This window comes from Vipera berus (assembly GCF_964194415.1).
Source record: "Vipera berus genome assembly, chromosome: 5".
Taxonomy (NCBI): domain Eukaryota; kingdom Metazoa; phylum Chordata; class Lepidosauria; order Squamata; family Viperidae; genus Vipera; species Vipera berus.
The window spans coordinates 89549333-89572837 of NC_138207.1; the positions used below are offsets into that span (position 1 = coordinate 89549333).

At 40.0% G+C, this 23505-nt stretch overlaps 1 protein-coding gene across 8 annotated transcripts in view; it reads left to right on the plus strand.

Moving 5' to 3' along the window:
* Positions 1–2239: 2239 nt before the first annotated feature.
* Positions 2240–23505, plus strand: part of JMJD1C (jumonji domain containing 1C) — a 131768-nt gene continuing 110502 nt past the window's right edge. For 3 of the 8 annotated variants that reach the window (XM_081328233.1, XM_081328235.1, XM_081328236.1), the window contains exon 1: positions 2242–2540. In XM_081328233.1, the coding sequence (XP_081184359.1) occupies positions 2388–2540 (153 nt within the window). In that variant the 5' untranslated portion in view covers positions 2242–2387. Of the gene's footprint in view, positions 2541–23505 lie in introns of all 8 variants that reach the window. The other 5 variants (XR_014026501.1, XR_014026502.1, XM_081328234.1 and 2 more) reach the window with 3 other exon arrangements.

Here is a 23505-nt window from a genome sequence, read left to right on the forward strand (position 1 = left end):
TTGTGCTTACTTTGCCTGTGCTCAGAGCTGGTGCATACATGTTTTGTCTAGGCATGTACCTGGGAGTGTGCTCAGGGTGGCAGACAGATATTAAAAAAAAAGAAACTAAGGCACTTGAAAGTCTAGGTAGAAAGATGGGCTACATTTGAATTCTAGGTCAGCGAAGGGGAAGGAAGGCACGGTGAAGATCTGAAAGGAATGGGTTCAGATATGCTGCTCATGAATTCAAACAGAGCAGCTCAAGGGAAATACAAGGATGACACAGGGTAGACTGGAATACAGGTGGTGCAGGAAGGGGCAAGGAAGGCTTGCCCGACTCACCCTGTAAGTCCCCTAGAGATTTTGTCTCCAGCCAAACCTGGATAAACCAAAATGTTTTGGGTTTCAGATCAGTCAGACCATATGCCAGTTAGAAATTTAGTTGAACATCCAAGCCACAATGCATTTCATGTACTCCCCTAATATGCAGTCGAGAAGTCCTTTACGCATGGGTTCACAGGTTTAGCAAAATTGCTCAGATACTTTTTTTCTGTTCCCATGATTAGCAGTAAACCCAAGAGTGATGGTTTTGCTTTTCCGTTTTGTCTCCTGTCTTTTGTCTGACCTATTCTCTTACCCTGTTGTGCAGCATACCTAGACTCCTATTCATTATAGGAAAGCAAACTGGTGAGAGCTGAATCTACTGGGTTTCCTCTTTAATCCAAAGCTGCAAGAGATCTCTGGGTGACATTTGGCAACCCCAGCTCCAGCCTTTGTACTTCTTTTATACAATACTGGTGCTGAATTGGAGCTTTCTAGAATGTGCTGACACACAAAGGATAAAACATTGCACATTTGATTGCATGGAAGACTGAGTCTGGCATTCGTTAGAGTAGCCCAAAGCTTAGGAACAGCTGCATACTTGCTTCTTCTTTTTTGACTGAATGGGATTTATAGAGATGTCCAGTGTCATAGAGGTCATACTTTATGCTAATTAAGAATTCCTTTGGCTGTACATTATTTTTATTGTGACGGTATGCTCAGGTCATTGGCGAGATTTAGCCAAGGAAGACTTGGCTCTCCAGTTTATCTGGAACCAAAAACACAACCTGTCAGTATTTTGAAGTATTGAAGTATTTTGCCTCAGTTCTTTCTAGAGCAACCATGTTAACCAGCTTGATTATTTTGTTTGCTTTCCCCAGGCTGATGCAGTCTTTCCAACTGTAGCAGCCACAGCAGCATCACCAGGGTGCAGTAACCATGGCAAGGCTCTGTTCAGTGTGAAAACATTACTCTGGATAGGTAGAATTTTCCTTGGGTGGGTGTTTCATTCAGCAAGAGAAAGAGAGGGGGGAGAGAGTGATCTCAGCCATCGTGAGTCATCCTGCAGAGATGAGAGAAAAGCACGGAAGAAAAATAAAACAATCCAATCGACCCTGTGATAATAATAATAATAAGCCCCACTTATTAGTTATCAGCAGAAGGAGCAGCTTGTAATCTATGTTATGATAATAGATCTTAAGGCAAGAGGCGCAGAACCAGGAAAAGAGCTCATCAGCCCAATAAAATGCCCCCAGCACCCCTATCTCCATCGGGCCTTGCTGCTGCATTATTGTCGACACGAGGCAACCACAGCTGTGGGTGCCACGGATCGCCTCTCCCCCCAACAACTCCGGGCTAAGAATCCCAGATAGTTGCCCTAGGCCTCTTCTGCAACGATCCCCCGCCCGTCTTCCAGCTGCTCGCTTCCAGTGGCGCCTGAGGGGCTCAAGGCGCGCGAGGAATGGGAAGCGGAGGCCGGTGGAAGCGCTGCATTCCCGCTGGCCTTGTTCAGACAGCAAGGGCAGAGACGTCCCTCCCCCTCCCAGGAATGAAGAGCCCCTTATTTTTGGAACGGGAGCTTCTCCAAGGCAGGGCTCCCGCCCTCGCTTTCCCTCCCACCTCCACCACCCCCCCCCCAGGAAGGACGGGAGAAGCCGCCACCGAGGATAGCCGGAGCTGCAGAGCCCGCTTTCCCCCCCCCCCCCGCCTCAACCCGCGCGTTTGTGTCTGGCGGAGGGAGACGGCGCGTTGTGCCGGTCTCCATGGCAGTGGGTTTATGTGGGCGGAGTGGTCGGGGCCGCACCGCGGCTCTCCGAGCGCGGCTCCCCCGCCCCCTCCGCTGTCCCCTCCCTTCCCTGTGTTTGTGTCAGCCTGGCGGCGGCGGCGGCTGAGCGGCTGCTTGGGACGCGCGGCTCGGAGCCAGGGAGACGCGGGGTCGGCCGCGCGCGCAGCCACGGTCGCCCTTCCCGCGTCCCGCTTGGGCTTCCTGCCGCCGGGGGTGCTCCAGACATGGGCGACCCGTAGAGCGTCGCGCCTGGGCGGTCGGCTAGGCGGGGGGGGGGGGAGGCCTTGCGACAGTGGACGTCATGGCGGTCATAGTGGAGTCGCGGCCGGAGCTGGTGGGGAAGCGCTTCTTGTGCGTCGGCGCCGGGGGAGACGAGCCTCCCGAGAACGGGCGTTGGAGAGCCGGCGTCATCCGCACCGTCTCCCACCGGGAGTTGCGCAGCCCCGAGTTGTCGGTAAGCCGGGGGTGGGTGGGGGGTGGTGGTACTCCGTCCCTCTCCCCGGGAGGAGCGGGGCTGCGCATCCCTGGCCCTCCTCGCCCAGGGAACGAGTCGGGCCGTTCCCTTCCGTGGGAGCCTCCGAGGGCCGAAATATACCCCTGCCCGTGTACGGGGCCTGCCCGGGGCGCGCGAGGGTTTGGGAGGCAAGAGCGAAGTGGAGGTAGTAACAAGACACTCCCCCCTTTGCTCCTGGAAGGAGGAGGGCGGATAAAAGGGCGACAAGAGAGCTTAAACGTGACACATCCGCTCTAATTTCCCCTTTTCTAGGCCCCGGACAGGGAGAAAGGGGTTACGATGGTGAGGAATGGGCAGAACACCTCTTTTCTCTCCCCATCTGATTTGATTGCGTGGAACAGGACGGCTTTCAGTATTGCCCGTGTCTTAATACATTTTTTGAGCCTGTAACTCCCTAAGCATGTGTGCGATCGGGGTCGAGGTGTATCGAGGGCCGTAAAAATTAAAGGGCGCGCGGCAGCCGCTTCCAAATGTTTAGTGATTTGCAGAGGGAATATTTAGGAAAGGTTTGTTTCGAGACACACGTTGCTGCCGCTGGTCTTTCTGAGTATTAATTCGATACAGTTGTGTATGTGCAGATCAGAAGTGGTAGAGGAGTGTTTTGATTCATTTTCTTACGGAAGAAGGGCTATATTCGACTCCTATTCTTTTAATCCCTGTAAAGCAGGCACTGTCAACTGATAAATCGAGTACATTGTTAATGCTTTTAAAACACAGGCACAAACCCTTTAAAAATTGTGGGGGTTGTGTATGCGATTCTTAACTGAAGAAGTCATTGCTCTTTTTAAGTACTGTGTCCTGTCGCTAGTGTTTTCCTAATGGGTGTAGGAATGTGCATGGAGAGAGAGAGAGAGAGAAAACCCAGAATATATTTGTGTGGGGGAAGGGCAGAAAAGCAGTAATTTTCCATGTGTGTGTATGTATATGTGTGTTTCTGTGTAATATGCACATGAAATTTGAATATATCCACACTGTCACATTCATTTTCAATAGTCTTAAGAATTTTATTACATTCCAGCTCTTAGTACAACTTGTACAATTTGCATATTTTGTATACTGCAGTATTATAAAACCTGATTTTATGTTTTTTTAGTGTATTATTGCTTTTTTTTACATTACATTTTTTTTTATATTAGTCAACATACTTAACATGAATTTATTAGATTTGGATATTTGATTCATAGCTGGAAGTGTGATACTGTGTTTTTTTTAAAAAAAAAAATGTGCCTTTGTATTAGATTACAGTGAGAGTTTTTAATACTGTTCTCAGATTCTGATCCATTTACATTTTAGTACAAATTTAGGTAATACATATATAGAGAGAAAGAGTAATCTGAGTTGGGGTAGTTGAATATTAATATTTTTAAATAGTTTGCTGCTTGGCTGCAATCTAAACTAGGGATAAATACAGAAATATTTGAATGAAATCTTTGGTCAGAGAAATAGGTCTTAACCATAACATTTCAAAAAGCTTGCTTCCCAATACATATATGCAAATGGACATTTATTCAAGCTAATTGCTTCATCAGTAATACAACTTCCTGTCCGTGTGAAATAGAGGGTGGTACTTAAATCTGATGTGTTATCCTGGGAATTCTGGGCCTTTAAAATAATGGCAAAAATGGTTAAAGGAGAATTATATTAATGCAATAGTTATATAGCTATAGTTATAGGAAGGGACAAGGGATAACCTTGTTTATGTACTTACCATTGAATTTATAGTCGATATTTCTACTCAACAATAAAGAGCACTGGGAGAACTTCTTTTTTGTTAAGTGGGTGTAGGATTGTAAATTTTGTTAAAGTAATTTGAGCATTATCCCATTTATAATCCAGAGATAAAAGTGCTCATCTTTCAAGAGGTATGTAAAATTATACTTAAATACAACAGTGAAGAAGTCATGTGTATACTCTACCCTCTGTTGATTGCAAACTCACAATGCATACATATACTTAGACAGTAGTTATGACTACTGTAGTTATGTGCTAATGAAAGAACAATACTTTTATAGTAATACTGTACTTGGTTAAGCATGGAGGTTGAAGAATGTGCTTTTCTCACAATTAATGGATTTACCTTGAGACCAAATGGCTTTGTAGCAGTTAAGTGTGTATATTTCTTGGAAAACACTCTGTAAATTTCTTATGGCTAGAATCTTACATATGATTGATAGATAAAAACCATGGGTGTTTTGAACATTTCAAGAAAAATTCATTAAGATTTTGGAGTACAGTTTAATAATTACTGGTGTAGAATAGTGGGAAATTTCTGTCCCTATTGTTGGAATGTAAAAAAGGGGGGGGTCCCGTTTGCTGGCTGCTGTAATAATTGAATGCTGTCAAGGGTGGAGCATCTTTACTAATCCTAGGTTCCATTCTTAGGCTGTTTCTATGAATAATTCTAAAATATTAAAAACATTTTTAGGTGCATCAATATCAGGATGGGAGAGCAGCTTCATTTACTTAAATACCATTTTTATACCAATAAAAAGTATGGCCTGCTTTTGTCAGTTTCACTCTGTTGGATGTAAACTACAATATCAGAAAATCAAAAGCAATAAAATCAGTTGTGCCTCATTTACTTTTTTTTCTGGATCATTCTTTTTGTTTGCTTGTTAGAATTTTTGTTCTATTCACAAGGCCATTAGAAACATACTTTGGAATATTGTAAATTTAGAGAACAATGTATATATTGCTATTTCCTTTTCATTTTTAAAATATATTTTCATTTCCTGTGTTGTCTGGTAGCTGTCAGTAGGATGTTATTGTGCTGTAATAAGGAGGATGGTCAAACCATCTGGCACTGATCATTCTAATTCTGGCATTCACTTTCTGGAAAATAAGCATGTTCTCTTTGTACTGCACATACTTTTCCATGATCCAGAATTTGGAAATCTTAATCATCTTCAGCTTTCATTATAAATAGTCATAGAAATGTGATATAAGGATAGTATGCATGTACAATACATAACTACTAAATTTAGGCAACTATATAAACCTCAGGAATGTATATTACATTTTTCTGAATAATTCATTTCAGAGAATTGTCTGATTAATTTCGATCTTGATCCCCTCCATTTCTAGATTTTGGAAAATGGGGCAATTGAACAAGTAGCCAGATAGGAACAAGTAAAGTACCGTGTTTCCCCGAAAATAAGACCTAGCTTGATTTTTACACGTGTGCTCAATATAAGCCCTAAAGCTCTAGTTTTGAGGCAAGGCGCATATATAAAAATCAAACTCAGGTGGAGCTGCCCCATGCGCCCGCACCAACTTACCTTAGGACTGCTGCAGCCAGGCCTCCCACGTCCTGACACCTGTTGTGCCACAGCCTGAGTTCTTCTGTGACCGCATGCCATGTAGCGCATCACGCCACTGCCACCACTTGCAGCTGGAGGCAGCGCACTGTGCTGATTGCGTTGTTACCACTGCTTGCAGCAGGAGACTGCAAGACTCGTCATGCCATTTGCACTGCCGCTGCTCGCAGAAAGAGGCTGCAAGCAGCAGTGCGACAAGCCATGTGGCCTGCTGGTGGCAGCAGCAGCGCAACGAGCCACGTGATGTGCAGCTTGGCTGCAGAACAACTCGGGCAGCAGTGCGACAGGTGTCGGGGCGTGGGAGGCCTGGCTGCAGCGGTCCTGAGGTAAGCGGGTAAGACATCTCCCCAAAATAAGAGCTAGTTCCTCTTTTGGAGGCAAAAAAATTATAAGACCGGGTCTTATTTTCGGGTTCAGTAGTATCCAGTCTGAAGAACTTACATTGTCTATCTCATGGACTACTAGGATATATACTGTGTGTAATTACAAGGTTGAAAGCAAAGGTAGTCTTCCTGGCCGTATAAAATCCTCATGAAACAAATCCCTTCATTAGGACAACTCAGATTGAGCAAATCTTCAAAAACTACTTACAGTAAAATGTAAACAAAGCAAAAAAGGAGGAAGGAAAAAACAGAAACGTCAGCTCTTTTTCATTCCTTCCTCTTCTTGCCTACAGTAATATTTTTTTTACCAAATTTCTATGCCACCCATCTCCCCTACAAGGTGTATTACAGTGGTACTTAAAGGTATGTGACACCTTTTGCATTTTCAATACTTTGCATAAATATGACCTAAAATGATCTTTTCTCCATAATCCTAAAACTAGATAAAGACGATCCATCTAAGGAAATGTGTCAAAGATGTTACACTTGTTCTTTTATTTATTGAGGAAATTGATCCAACTACATATTTGTGTGTGGCAAAAGTATGTGAATCTCTAAATTTATCAGCTTATTGGAAGGGGAAATTATAGCCAGATGTTTCAACAAGTAGGGTGACAATCAGGTGGGAGTGTGGGATGTCCTACCTTATTTAAAGAATGGAATTCTAAGTAGTCACTATCAAAGTCCAATCTTTATAAAACAGGTGGAAGTATGTCATGTACCAAACAAAGGAGATTTCTGAGGACCTGAAATACAGTTGATCCTCACCAGGCTGGAAAAGGTTACAAAATTATTTCCAAAGAGTTTGGACTCTACCAGTCCACAATTAGGTAGATTGTATATAAATGGAGGCACTTCAAAAAAACTCCTATCTTCCCAGGAATGGTCAGCTAACCAAAATCATACCAAAAACAAGATGTATAGTATTCCAGGAGGTCTCAAAGAACCTCAGGGCACCACACATCTCTCTTGCATTGGTGAATATCAGTATCATGAGATCACCAGTAAGAGAATGTTGAACAATAGTATGTTGTTGGCAGGGTTGCAAGGAAAAAGCTACTACACTCCAAAAAGAACATTGCTGCCTATGTACAGTTTGTGAAACATGGATAAGCTAAAAAGCTGTAATTGATGGAACTATGAAATCTGATTTGTACCAGCAAAATATCTACAGGAAAATATCAGGGTATCAGATGTCCCTGAAGTAAAGTTCAAGAGAAAGTGGACCATGCAGCAAGTGGACCATGACCCAAAAGACATAAGTCACATGATCAAAAAAAATGATGTAGAGTGGCCAAAGTCCTGACTTTAATCCTATAAAAATGTTGTGCAAGGAACTGAAGCAGGCAATTCGTGCAAGAAAGCCCATCAACAAACTTGAGTTGAAGCTAAATGTTTCAGGCATCCAGGTCATGGTTGTTCCAAAGTTGCTTTTTCAAGGGGTAAGTGGACTTTCTTGTTTTCCTTTGAAGACGTCGTTTGCTTTCTTTTAGAGGGAGGTTTTCTGTCTACTTAGTAGTGCAATGCACAGATTTCCAGAAAACATTGCAGACTACAGGAACAGGGCAAAAAGCACCCTGCAGCCAGAAGGCTCCATACACTTTTGCACTACTCAGGTGTCCCTGACAATACAGATAAACCTCCACATGACCTCAATGACTCTCTAAAAGAATGCAAATGACTAGCTGTCTGCAAGGAATATAAATCCTTTCTTTTCCCCACAATCCAGTCAGCTGAAAAAGTTTCTTGCATGAGAAACAAAACATCTTCAATGAAAAACTAAGAAATCCAGTTGTCTCCTGAAAAAGCACCTTTGGGACTGAGCTGAAGCTGTTCTGAAACGAGAAATGGTCTAAAATTCCTTAGAACCAATATGCAGGATTGGCCAACAGTTAATCAGAAACTTAGTTATAGCTATTGCTGCTCACGGGAAGCATATAGTTACTGAAAGCAAATGTTCATATACTTTTGCCATACACATAAATATGTAGCTTTGGATACAGACAGACACACACACACACACACACACATATACATACACGCATACACACACACACATATATACATACATACATACATATATATATATATATATATATATATATATATATATGTGTGTGTGTGTGTGTGTGTGTGTATATATATATATATATATATATATATATATATATATATATATATATATATATATATGATATATAATCTTATCATTCCTTGATAAGATTAAAAATGCGAATCCCAGGCATGTTAAAATTAACAAACTAAACAAACACTGACATGGAATAAGAAAAACTAAAACAGTTTTTATTGCTAAAAGATCAAGCTTTCGTTGGCTAACTGCCAACGTCGTCAGGATGGAAACACTGGGGTGGGGAGATCGCATTTATACTGTTGGTGTCTGCACTCTGCTCATGGAGCACGGGTCTGTTGAGTGCCGTATTTTGAGTTGTCGCGCATCTGTTTTGGGGGGATGTAGTTGTCTCTGGGTATCTGTTGTCAAAAGTGAATTGCTGATAGTTCCATGTGTTGTAGCCATAGCTCTAGTCATGGCCCGTGTTCTCATACCAGAGGTCCTAAATGGTTGTTGCTCTTCTTCCCTGTGTTCTACATTGCAGGGTGGTTGTGTGTTGGTGCAGTCTTGATTTTGATACAATGAGGCACTCTGTGAATGCTTGTGCTGTTTGCCTTCGTATCGTGCACGTCGTTCCTCTTCCCAATTCCTTAGTGCCTGGTATGCAGGGGGGAGGTCTATGTGCTGGTTGATAGAGGAATGGTTTGAAAACCAAGCTTCCTTAAACAAGCGGCCACCTTTAGTTTTGTCACTGGCAATTGCCTCGGTCCCTGTTAGATTAAAGACGTGGTTCTTCTAATATGCGCACACACACACACACACACACACACACACATATAAATCCTATTAACTTTAGCTGGTTTTTTGGTATGTATATATGTATATACATATACATACACACACACAAACACAAAACTGATTAACTTTAGCTGGTTTTTTAGTATATTGTTGCATATCAGTTGAGTCGGAGCACTGCCCTGTATTGTCTGGAATTTAATGTCATGGACAATTGAAAATAAAGATAATCTGGAACAGTCATTATTAATGGAAGGATAGACGGTAAACTAGAGAGAATGGCTATTTTGCCATTTTAATTAGAAAAACTTCCTTGTTTGGTGTAAGTCTGTAAAAAAACTATCTTTGCTACTTTCCAAGCAAAGGCTATGTCAAGCTTTAGAAAATAATGTAATTTTGGAGATTTTAAGACCTTTTATCAGGCAAAACTGTTTAAAAAAGTAGAAGTGGGGAGGATGAGAATTGTTGCTGATGTTTAAACCTCTGCTCTAGATTTCAGTCTTAAGTGGAGTGTGGAAGTTTTTGCAGATATGTAGCCAGGATCTCTGGTACATTCATTTGAGTAGCTGAGGGGTTCTCTGGAAGTCAGATGAACTAAATGTCCCCACACCTTTTTCCAGCCATATAATTATAACTTGTTCAGTGGTAATGGATAGCCATTACTATACATTATTAATTGTTTTTGCCCTTTATCATTCTAGTAGGCTCTGAGGAAGTTTTTATGAGTAATGTCTGATTGATTTTTTAAATTAAACTAAATCAATTTGTTTCCTTAGGATTTTGTACTTCCAACTCTCTATGTCTTCATACTTCCTAGGCCTAGAGCAAGTCCACAAATATTCTTGCTTTTCTGAAGAGTTTTCTTTCTTGCAAAGCCTTAATGTACATTATTGCAGCAGGGCCATGGCGCATGTTCATGCTGAATAATAGTAAGGTAAGCCTAATACTGTTCTTAGGATGCCATTTCCATCTTTTCTTGTTGCCTTTATAGATGTGTCTTGCAGCTTAAGAGGAGGGGAAAGTCAGCACCTGCTCTGGAAATGACTGTGCATACAGTTATCCTGGGTCATATGATTTACTAGGGAAAACAGTTATTTTATGCACTTAAGTTGAATATTCCCTTGAATCAATTTCTAGTATGCATGACATCTGAGTCCTTTCCTTGGAATCAGTATGGAAGTAATTAGCTATTTTTGACTTTGGAGATATTTCTAAGCTTTCCAGTATAACCTATAACAATTGGATTTCCTCGTGATCTGTCAGGTAAATACCATGTCCAATTCTACTTAGCTTCTTTAATATTAACTAAAGTTGATTAGGTGTTGCTGCTTTTTGTAATGTATAAATAGTTATAGTGTTTTAAATGTTCTTCAAGGAATATCAACATGTCTGTAAAGCAGTTTGAACATTTCTGAAAATTCTATATCTAGCTCTAGAAGAGCAAAAGGAGGATTTCAGTTCTGCGCAAGATTTGTACATTCAGACTCAAGCTTCTGTTAATGTAGTCTTAAAATAAACTAAAATAAACTCATCTGGTCATATTTCTTGTCTGGCCTACCTGGGAATGCTGACATCAGTTTTGCAACTCTGAAAGTACAAATTGCTCACCATCTCTTAACAGCCTGAGAATTTAAAGCAGGGGGGGGACCCTTCTGAGCCTCTGGCCATTCAGGCTATGCTCCCTCGGCAGTATCTCTTCCCTCATCTTCCAAGGTGATTCCTGCATACCATTAAAACTTTTATGGCCCCTTGAGCTTTTAAAAGAAAGGTGAGATTTTAAATCTAGCAAAATTGTTTGTTTTTTTCTTCCATTCAGTCATGTCTGATTCTCAAAGACTGCCTGGACAAGTCTCTGCAGTTTTATTAGCAGGATTTTTTTTAGAAATAGTTTGCCATTGTTTCTTTCCTAGGACTGAGAAAAGCTATTGGCCCAAGGTCAACCAGCTTTTGTGGGGGGGGGGACAACAACCCATAATCTGGTTTCTAACCTGATTCCTTAATGTCTGCATCATGCTGATTCTCAGTAAATTAAGTACGTTGCTGCAATAAATGTTCTAAGCAATAGACTGGTTCATTGAGTGGTGCAGATTTAGTCTGGTTTTGTTGATCGCCATGAAAACTATTAAAGAACAGGGTGCACATAATTATGATAACTTGAAGATGTAGCTCATGAATAAAGTAGATAAAGTGATTATGAGAGATAGTTTAAGAAAGGTTCAAAATTTATTGTCATGAAACTGGGACACTAAAGCCGTCTGTAAAATGTACTCACATACGTGCACACAGAAGGAAAGTATAATTTGCTCTAGGTCTCATGGTGTGAACATAGTTACTCATAAATCACATTTACAAAGCCACGCAGCTCAGAGGCCACAGTGGGCCTATAAGGATTGTAACAATTGTATTTTCTGTTTGTAAAAGTTTGAGAAGTATGCTACACAGAATAGAGAAACGAGTGTGTCAAGCTTCCAACGACAAACTCTTCAAAGAACTCTGAGGCATTGTTTACCTTGAAAGTCTTTAATAGAGCAACATAACATCGGTAATACTTGGTTAAAACCAAAATCTCCCCTTCCCTGAGCACAATGATATTAAAGCATAGTTCCCTCCTTAAGTTAACCATCATAAATCACATTGTCCAATTAGTTTGAAAGGTAAGTTTTCTCTCCTTAGTTTAACCCACCAATTCTTATCGCCTCTTATTACATACAACCTTGAAAGTGCTCTGCTGCTATGTTATTATGTCTAACTAATCCCCATAGTAGTCTTCCTTTCCCCCTCCCATCTTCATCTAACTCTAAAAGTGATACAAAAGTAGAAATATAAAATAGCTGCTTCTTCATCTTTTCTCAAAGCAAGAACATCCGATGTTAGCAGTGTTGACAGTGTTTTAAGGAAAATCAGTCACAAAATTTACCAAGAATACTGTTTGTGTTCCAGCAAGAATATTTGTGGATAATATTTTAATGGCATGTAGGAGAACCTGCTAAAGTGACAAGAGAATATGTCTCTGAATTTCAGTGGATACTTAGGAATTTGGTATGATTCAAAATGTTTGCAGTGTATGCTTTCTCTGATTGCTTATGGCAACCCTTCATAGCTGCTGTTACTTGAAATAGTCTGCATGTGATGGCTTTGGTATAAATGTTTGGTCTGGAAAGGACAAAATTAAATAGTTATATAGCCCATTTTTTAAACTAAAAGTCATGGATAAACTTTTTTAATAATAGTAAAAGAAATTCAGGGTACAGGTCCATCTTGTTGGCTGCCCCTTCCCTCAAATTAAAACATGGCAATCAAATTCTAGCAGCTCAGCATTCCATTACTGGTTGACGCAGCCTGCTGTTTGATGAAATATTGACTACTATGAGGTAACTTTCTCTTGGATTTTCCTATTAAATTCATCCATATTCAATTTGCGATTTAATTAGCAGGCAATATATTGTGGTCTGTATAAGTACTGATCTTCCCCTTTCACCTAGAAGCTTAGGTAATTTTATGCAATGTACCTTTTGTCCTTCATCCCAGCTCCTGGGGCCTTGTATTTGCTAAGTGTGCATTTCTTTAGGGAATCTGTCCTTTAATTTGTGTGGTAGAAATCAGAAGAGCTCACACAGTATTTAAAAGCATTGCTGAAATTCTGATAACATTGTCAGTAATGCCTTAGCGTTACTATACGTTCTTTACAAATTGTTGCTGTCTTTTTGCCATTTATTATATAGAATTTGCTGATTATTTTACAAGTAACCTTTGCTAGAGGAAACAAAGCAAGGCAGTGATCCTAATATAAGCATGCCATGCCTGATGATACAGTAATGATACAGTGAATAAAATTAAAAAGTACAATCTTGTGCATATCTAATTGGAAATGTTCAGTGGAAGTTAATCTTTTATTTCTAAGTTCAATTTTGGCCATGAAAGAAAACTGATCACAAAAACAACAGAAGCACAAGAGACATGGACAACTTAAAACTTGTTCTGATGGCATTTCTACAGGAACAACAATAGGAACAACTTTATTTGATTCCCACCTTTTCCCCTTGGAGCTAAAAGCAAACCATGCATGGGTGAAGCATAATGGAGAGGGAGCCAATGCCAGATGGATGGATTGGCCTTATTGTTGATATTGTCTGCAGACTCATGAAACAAAGAATTCTATTTGTCTAATATTGGTAAGCTTTTTCAATTCAGCTGCATAGAACTACCTAACTACCTAGGCCTAGGGCTACCTAATATTAAATATGGGCATACAGAATCACCTAATAATCTGTAAATTGAGTTTAGAAGTGATATGTGAAATGAAATTATATCTTTGAAATAATTGTGCTGTATCCTCGCTGAGAACTGGGAACTGCCATACATATTAATTTATTATTTCCCAATCTTGACAACTTCCAGATGTTTTAGACTTCAATTCCCAGAGTATCCCAACTGTCATGGCCATTGCTGAGGATTCTAGGAGTTGAAATAAAAGTAACAAATTATAGAATATAATAAAAACAATATAACAGTTATATAAAACCTGAAAATAAAATTTAAAAACTAAATAAGAGAAATGTTAAAGATACAGTAAAACTATGCATAAGAGAAAAGAAAGATTTAATGATGTCATCACACCTAGATAGGACATCTTAATACATTATTATGGCAATTCTTTAAGAGAGATTCTTAGCCAACTCTATTGTGGATGGTAGGGTTCCTGTCTGCACACAGGCAACAAACCTATGAGCTTCTCCCTCATAATAAATTTGGCTTTTCTTAGGAGATGACAAAAATATGTCTGCATGTAAAGTGACATTGAAAAGCTGCCAAAAATACATGTGATAGGATCTCTGGTTTGTTCTGACCACAAGGACAGCTTTAGTCAGTGGATGGGGTCCGATTTTACCTCCTATTTAGTACTGCTACGGGTAAAGCATTGTAACAAGCTAAAGAAAAGTCTTTTTAAGATTATAAGATTTTGAGCAAACAAGGGTGAGTAAATAGTTTGCAGAGTTAACAATGTCCAGATTGTTGGCTATAGCACCCTAATTTGTCTGCACACAGTGCAAAGATCTTTGACAGATTTCCACTTTAGAGACAGCTTGTGTGATGACATTATTAAATCTGCTTCTAAACTCAGAGAGGCAGCTCAGAGTCGAAATAAAGGCCACAGTAAGTCAGTTTGGCTAAGATTCTTTTTTTTCTCTATCTTGATGAAAACCCATCAATTAGAATTAATGATGCTAATAAGCTATTGGGCAACAGAAATGTTGGCCAGTAATAATCTCAAACACAAACTTTTGCCTCCAGTGGAATCATATTAGTTTCTGGGAAGATTATAAGTAGTCCTTCACTTTCAATCATTCATTTAATGACCATTTGAAATTACTGAATTACTGAAAAAAAATATGACTTACAACTAGTCCTTATGACCATTGCAGCATTCCTGCAATCACGCGATCCAACTTTGGGTGGTTTACAGCCAGCATGTATATATGACAATCAGGGTCTTAGGGTCACATGATCATCATTTGCAACCCGGGGGGGGGCTTCCAACAAGCAAAGTCAGTGCAGGAATGACTGTGATTTGCTTAACATCTGTGCTGATTTGCTTAATAACCATGGCAAAAAGGTAATAAAATCAAGCACAATTTGCTTAATGGCAACATTATTTAGCCACAGAAGTTCAGTCCCAATTGTGGTTGTAAGTGAAGAACTTTGTAAGTGAAAGCATTTAAAACAGCATGGGACATGGAATAGTGCTCATCAACCAAGCAATATTGAAAGCCTTGAATATTGCAGGCTGTCCACCATGCAGCTTTAAAATATAATTTTAGCTTTAAAAACTTAATCGCAAACTGTATGAATCAACTCCAATAAAATAATGCATCACAGGAAGAAAAAAGAATGGTTTTGGTGCTATTCTTAGCCTTTTCTAATTTCCCTCTGTCAAGCTCAAGAGGGTTGATATATTAGGCCAAGGTATTTGAAAACTAAAGTTGTTCAGTTTTATTATTTCCAAATTGTTATTAATGTTTGATCTTTGTGGAATTCCCATTTTGAGAGTTTGGCATACAACTTAGCAGAGCGCAATTTATTCAGTACTGCTCTAACTAATTTAATGTGCTCTGGCTTAGTTTCAGTGTAGATTAAGATACCATCAAGGTACAAGTGCTCATGAAGAACCTCATTGATTAATTGTATGAACACAGCAGGAGGTCCCTGCAGTCCAAAAGGTAACACCTTGAATTGAAAACAGCCCATGGGACAGTTGAAAGCGGTCTTCCATTCATCCCCCTCCCATATCCTTATTCGATAGTAGGTCTCCTGCAAATCCAGCTTAAGAGAATTTTTTTCCTTTTGACAGGTGTGCTAACATGTCTCATAAGGGCGAGGGGTTACATATTTTCCATACATAACACGTTCAACCCCTATAATCCATGCAGATTATAGTTTTCACAGTTTTTATGCATTCGCAGGCTTTCTTATCTGCAAGGCGATCTTCAAAGTGACTCCAGAGGGCTGCCATAAACTGGTTAAAATTTTTTACCTCCAGGGCATTGCAGTTGTAGAGGGTCACCATCCAGTCAGCAGCCATGTCTTCCAGCACCAGGGTGACCACTCTGACTTTTTCCTCCTCTGTAGGCAGCGTTCTCCTATATATATTTGCATGTAGGTGAATACCTAGGCTAGGAAGAACCCCAATCTCTTGGGATTCCCGTTGAATTTCACCCCCAACTGAATTGGCTTCACCTCCACCGGCTGGAGTGTAGCCCCTCTGGGTCTTTGGGGCGGTCGTGCAGCTGCTGCAGGGGGCAGCCCCCACCTCAGGCACTGTCACCTCTTTCTTTACCTGCTTCCTCCTCTGCTTCTTCCTCCAATTCCGATTGCTCTTTCAACTGGGTTTTTAGTTCCTCAGGAGGGCTAGGCTCTGGAATTTTCTTCTTTGCTTTCTTTTTTTCCTCCAGCTCGTGTGAGAGTTACTTTCTGAACCTTTCCTTCCCAGTCCTCTTTCTTTCTGGTCCCGAGTGACCACCTGGCTCGATCACCTTCTGCCAGAGGTTCCTCCACTCCCAGGTCCCTGGAAGTTTTTTCCCCGGGGTCTACCAGAGCGATATCTCCGCTTCAGCTCTCCAGTTCACCCTCTTCCATCTTGCCTTTAGGAAGGGGCACGTCGGTTGCAACCCACCTCAGTAGGTCAGCTGTCTCTCGGCTGGGTACTATGCAGACCTTGCCTTATGTAAGGACCTACCTCATCTAAGCCAGCCAAGAAAGCAGAACTCTTGAAGCAGGCATTGTCCTCAAAGGAACTTTTATTAGGGGCTAGTGACAGCAGGGAATCAAGGCGAGGTCTGGGGAAAAACCTGCAAAAGCAACATAATAAAAGCAACATTCAATACTCCTCCCCCCAGTGTCCCAGTGTTCGTTTGAATTCCAGCCAGTCCACAGGTGGCATCGTGTTTTAGTAACTGGGTTCTTTGGCATGTTCATTCAAGGTCTCTCTCGCTTTCGTTTCCTTCTGGCTCTAAGCCCAAACTGTCTCTTAGTTAAGGGTGAGACATTCCATCCCCTGGGGGAAGGGCATCTTAGCTGGACAGTGCAAGCAATCCCAAAAGCTCCCCCCTCCCAACAGAATGGCAGGCCACAAAGAAAGGCTTCAGAAAAGGGAAATAGGCATAGTACATTTCTTTAGGGACCTGACACTGCCTCCTGAAGCCCACCTGCATAAGTGAAAGAATTGCTGTAGTATTTCCAAGTGCCTGTCACTAGGTTTAGATGGAAAAAATGCAGTTCTCATCATATTTTGATAAATTTCTTGTTTTAATTGTTTTCTTGTCTATAATAAAAGTTTTAAAAAGTAGGAGCTGTATTTCTGATAACCTGTTGTTCATACTATGATATAACTTTTTAATGCTAATACTTTCTGTGAATCTTGTATTAATTGATGTTTATCAGATACTGTGATTACCAGAATTAAACTTCAGCATTGTGATTAGTTCAGTATTTACTCAACTGAAAAATTAATGGAATCTACTGTTGAAACTTATAGGGTACACTGCACAATAAGAAGTAAAGTATATGAATTTCTCTATGTAATTTTCATACATTATATACCTGTGTGATGACATAATTTGATTACTTAAAGGTAATCATTATCTTGTACATATTTTAATCATAATTAGTTTTTGCACAATGATGTGGCATCTTGTCCACATTCTCAACAATCCTTAAAATAGGCTTACAAGATATGCTGATTTTTAGATAGATTTGTCAGAAGACAATTTATGTATTATGCATTATGAATTTAAATATTACATCAATCATTATTAGCTGTCTTACTGCCGTATTTCTACAGATACACAGGCATACCTACATTCATACATATGTATGGGGATTATAAAATAATTTATCCTTGAGGAAAAATAAGGAAAAATGACAGGATTCAGTATCCCAGCTAGTTATCTATAAGTACATAGTGTAATCTGGCTGAGATTTTAAATTATGTTTCCAAAAATGATACACTTGATAGACACGCATTGTGTTGTTTTCTATTTTAAAATATTTAACTTACTAAAATATATATTTTACAGTGTCAGAAATATTGTCTGATAGTGAGGTGGAGTTTGAGGCCACAGGAATTTATAGGAGTTCAAGGAGCATGAGTCAAAACATGTCATAACACGTAACCTGTGATTTATATATTTGGGTCTGACATTAAAATTGCATTATTATGTTGCAACTCATGTTTTGTCTTTTCTCGTCATGGTAGTTTGGAATGGATGTCAATATTTGAGGCTGAAACAATTAGTTGAGTTTCTAAACAGGCTTTAGTGAGCCTTGATTTAGAGACTTTATCCAAAGCTATTTTTGGCATTATAGCAAGTATTACTTCGTCTTTCTCTTGAAATCTGACAAATGATGTGGATGGGGGAAGATTTTTCATTGCTTCCGTTTACTGTGTGCTTTATTATATATAGCTTAGCCATAGGTCAAAGGATTCTGGCTGGCAGGAACCAAGACAAGAAGACCCTGTTGTAGCTCCTGTCCTCTGGAGTGTAGCCCCCAAGGTTGAATCCGCACCCACTCTTCTATCTGAAGACCTGCCAATTAGACTGGTGTGTGTGTGTGTGTGTGTGTGTGTGTGTGTGTGTGATTCTGGAGGTGGTTAATAGACTCAGATAAGGCCTCTCCTCTTCCCATATGCAACTTGCTCCCTTCCTCCCCATCTTTGCCAATTTTAATTCTATGTAATGTCACTACTGTTTTAATATTTAATGCTTTATATTAGTGTTTTAATAAGCCACATAAAATCATCTTCCGGTAAGATGGGTGGCATATGCGTTCAATAAATAATAAAGTTGTTTTTAAAATAAATACGTTGCACAGATAAAAATTTCATTTGCATATCACGAAGAATTGTGTATCATGGATGTGCATAGGAGAAAGCATAATTACAATTGATATTTTGGATTGTGTGTTTCAAATAGAGTAAATTATCCCACTTTTTTCAGACACTGTACTTACTGTCAGTGATTTAAGACATTTAACAATTTTATGAAAATACTATCAATTTATGGCAAGCATATAATTTAAAATGTAAGAGGACCAGTGGTTTGACTACTTCATTTGATACTGCTACGATATTGGACTCACAGAAGTTCTGGAAAAAAGGATCCAAAAGCACAAAGCCCAACCCTGAAAAAGTGAGAAATTCAATGTTAAATCTCTATAGAATCTTTGCTATTTTTCCAAATGTTCTTTTTATTGATCAAACTTCTATGCTGCCCATGTTGCCAAGCATGATTCTAGGCGGCGTACAGACGTTGAATAGAATACAGAATAAAATATTAAAATAATACATAAAAATCTTAAATTTAAAACTTCAGTTAAAATAAAGTAGGCAAGATTGAAGGGAGGGAGCATTGTGTGCACAGTGAGGAGATGGGGTGCTTTTTGCTCCATTTGCCACATCCAGTGCACCATACTTTGGGACTGGTTTATTATTTTCAACCTATCTTTTGTTATTTTACACACACGTAAATTGGATGGGTCTCACCCTGTCTCCAGTAGTCTGAATGAAAGATTCAGAGGAGACTTTTCTTCTTTCTCTTCTGATGAAAGTACTGAGTTTGCAGCTTAGGTATGAGGGGAAAAAATATTTGTACATTATTTGCATTTTTTACAAGGATGGGTCCTTGACCACAAATCACACTTTGGAAGTGCTGTATTAATTTATTACTAACACAGTAATATTTTATCAAAGTGAAAACTAGAAAGACTAAACTGACTGATAAGCATTTGTTATTTTACTATTTACTGTAATATTTTCTATTTAAAGTGGCTTAATAAAGCAAAAATACTAAGCAAACGTAATAAATGGTCTTAGTAATCTTTTATTTGGGGGCCAGCAGTTAGATCACAAAACATAGTAATGGTTCAAGCTGCAATCTGTAGGATGAGGAAAATAAAAGAAAGGCAGCTGGAGCTACCAGGCTGTGAGATGAAAGACAATGCATAATCCTATCCTCAGTTGTTGTTGTTTGAAAAGAAACAATCTTTTAGGTCAGTGATTCTTAAACTGGGGGCAATTCCCCTCCCAGAAGATAATTTGGGTGTAATGAAGCAATTTGTTTGTGAATCAAGAATCCAGTCTGGGATTGCTGCTGCCAAAATGCTTGTGTAAAATGAAGTTGTGTGTGTGTGTATGCACGCATGTGCACGTATATGTGTGTAGTAATGACATTATTCAAGACCAGGAAAAATTTCTTGGATCAAACAGTTTAAGAATCATTGTTTTAGATGCTCATTCTCACTGCATGATTCTCTTCTTAAGTGGCTGTGTAGAATCATGGTCACATGATTGTGGGACATTGCAGCACCTGAAATGCAGTCGTGGGTGGGGGAGGGTGGCATGACAATTCACAAAGGCTGAAAGTGCTTTATCACCATAAAACACCTTTTCCCGAGGCCATCATAACTCTGAAAAGCCATTAAACAACCAATTGTAAATTGAGGATCAAATCCAGGGCAGGAATGTAACCTGAGTAAATTGTCAGACAAAACTCTCCGTAGTCCTCATGAAAATAAAGCGAAGGAGGTGAGAGGAGGAGAGGAGATGAAATAATTCAGACTTGCACAATTCTGTTTCTATAGCTTTACAATAAAAGTAGTATTGACCTGCACAAATTGGATTCCTAGTCTGATCTATCTTGAAAAGCTGACAAGAAGCTTTTTGGGGGTTTGGATGGGAAAAAAACAAATTGAAACTGAAATCCTGGGAAGATGGATTTGTGCTTCTTCATTGTTATTTTTGGTGGGATAGCATTGCCTGCAAAAGAACAGATTTGAAGATCACTCGTATACTAGAATTCATCCAGAATGCAGTAGCCACATAATTTACTGGTATTTATTACTTTGGATATAAGGCAACCATTTTGTAGGCCATGTATTGGTTAGTTGGTTTCCAAGTGCAATTCAAATGCTACCATGACTGCATGGTTATCATCTGAATATCTAAAGGATCATATGTACCAATTAAGACAATATGTCATAATAATATCCTTTCAGGAAAAGTTGCTTTGACCTTTTTTGGGGGTGGGGGATGAGGTAGGAATTGCTGGGATGGGAGGATTTATCATGGTTCCCATTTTCTGAAACTGCCTCCCTCTGGAAGATAGGCTACCCTGTCCTCCCTTAGTGATTTCCTTTTGGAATATAATAAAGACTATATTCTTCTGGAGGATGTTTGGTGACTGACTATGATTGATTTTGTCCTCCAAGTAACATAGGGGAGATTAGATCCCTCAGCCATGTCCTCCCCAGGGCTTATTCCTTGTTCCATAAATTCTCTCCTCCATCTTCTAATTTGGTTTTGCTCCTGCATGCCATCAAGAATATTTGTTGTCATAAAACCCTGCCTAGATCTAAGTTGACAAGCTTGGGGCATGTATCCATTCAGAGGATGCCATTGTCATACCCTCAGATATAATTTGTGTATATACTGTTGTTGCTCTCGAGCCCCATCTAGTAATACTTAGTAATTTATTGGTGTTGCTTTTTATTGTTTGAATAACTTAATCTGGTATTGTAATAGCAAGGGATGCGGTGGCACAGTGGGTTAGGACGCTGAGCTTGTCGATCACATGGTCGGCAGTTTGGCAGGTCGAATCCCGAGTGCTGCGTAACAGAGTGAGCGCCTGTTACTCATCCCAGCTTCTGCCAACCTAGCAGTTCAAAAGCACGTAAAAATGCAAGTAGAAAAATAGGGACCACTACGGTGGGAAGGTAACAGCGTTCCGTGCACATTTGGCATCTAGTCATGCCGGCCACATGACCACGGAGATGTCCTCAGACAAGCGCTGGCTCTTCGGCTTTGAAACAGATGAGCAATGGCCCCTAGAGTTGGAAACGACTAGCACGCATGTGCGGGGGAACCTTTACCTTTTTAATAGCATTACCTGTTCTATTTTATTGCAAGCCACTGCGTTTTACATTAAGCACCATATAAATTTGATAATCATGATACCGTACTGGTGAAAATATAGATGTTCACAACAGAATGTGTGCACAAAATCATAAAGGATAGAAGCAATATGGGGAATTATCTAGTATAGTCCATTCCAAGTCCAGTGTAGGAATCTACCACGACGGTGTCTATTTAAACATTTCTGGCAAAGGTGGACCTAGCACTTCCTTAGATTGTGTGATCCTATGATCCTCCTCCACATTAGGAGATTTTTCATGATGCTGCTGGATTTCATGAAACCAACTGCTTTGCCTGTCTTACAGAACACCTCTGTGTATTTCCGCTCTGTCTTCTCCATGACATCCTTTAAGATGCTTGAGGACAGCTCTAACATTTTTTCTACAGTTCTAGCAATCCCTTCCATCTCCATGTTTCTCTGATAAACAAAGTGCAATCCCCTCCTGAACTGTTTGCTCTCCTTGTTTGCTGACTCAGTACAGCTAATCACTCTATCCTATGTCAGATGAATGACAAGTTTGCACAAATTAATAGATTGTAGTTACAAATTTACAAAAAGCAGACTCAAATTGTCTTCACTCTTTCCAGCACCTGCGGGAATGACCTTGGTTCCCACAGGACTGCTCGGTGTTTTGTCTAACATACACATAGCAATACTACTTCCCCCTTTTTCCCCCATTTATGTGTCAACTTAGAATGAAAAAGATGTCTTCAGCCAGGTTCATTTCAGAAGTTGGCAGTCGAACCCCACCAAAGGGAAAGGAGTTCCTGCAAGATAATAAGCATAAATATACATTAATGTGATGCTAATATTTTGACAGTTCCCTAGGCTTTCGGAGATGTTTGTCATGAAATTTATTTATTAATCTTTCTCCCTTTACGTCTCTATTCTTTACCCAGGTAGCTTCTGACAAAGGGTAGCCCTTCCATTGAACTAAATACTGAAATTTCCCCTTGTACAACCTAGAGTCAAGAATCCATTTTATTTCATAATGGATCACTATGATGGGCCCTGGGGCAGTTCGAGGTGTTGGTCTCAATGTTGATTCTATAACTGGTTTCAACAAACTGCAGTGGAAAACTGGATGTATTTCCCCCAATAGTCATGGGAGCTTTAACTCAACTGTGACAGGGTTAATAATCTTTACAGTGGGGAAAGGACCAATGAATTTGGGTCCCAGCTTTTTACAAGGTAATTTTAATCTGAAGTACTTGGTCGAGAGGTAGATCTTCTCTCCTATATTAAATGGCTTCTGGGGGGATTGCCTCTTATCTGCCTGCTCCATATACATCTTTGTGGCTTTTTCCAAGGCATGTTTAACATTTGTCAAGCGTTATGCAGTGTGTTTACCCATTCGGTTAGTGTCTCTGAGGAGGGGGGCTCCTTAGGTTATTTTGACATGGGTAAAAACTCCCTGCCTGTTACTACTTTAAAAGGACTAAGACCAGTACAGTTGTGCACAGTGTTGTTGTATGCCACTTCAGCAAAAGGCAGGAGGTCTCCCCAGTTAGTTTGCTGATAGTTGACATAGCATCTCAAGTATTGTTCCACTATTGTGTTGGCTCGTTCAGCGACTCCATTTGTACTCAGATGAAAAATCAAGCTGAGCCCCTGGATGGATCCGATCAGCTTCACAAACCCCCAGCAAAACTTTGCAGTAAATTGGACACCCTGATCTGATATGATTCTTCTTGGGGCTCTAGGGAGCCAATAGATATGATTTAAAAGCAATTTTGCTAGTTTCTGAGCAGAGGGAAGACCAGGGCAAGCTATAAAGTGAGCCTGCTTTGAAAAACGTTTGATGACAGTCCATGTGTCCGCCATTTTCAGGGAGTTCGATGATAAAATCCATTGCAATCCCCTCTCAGGGCT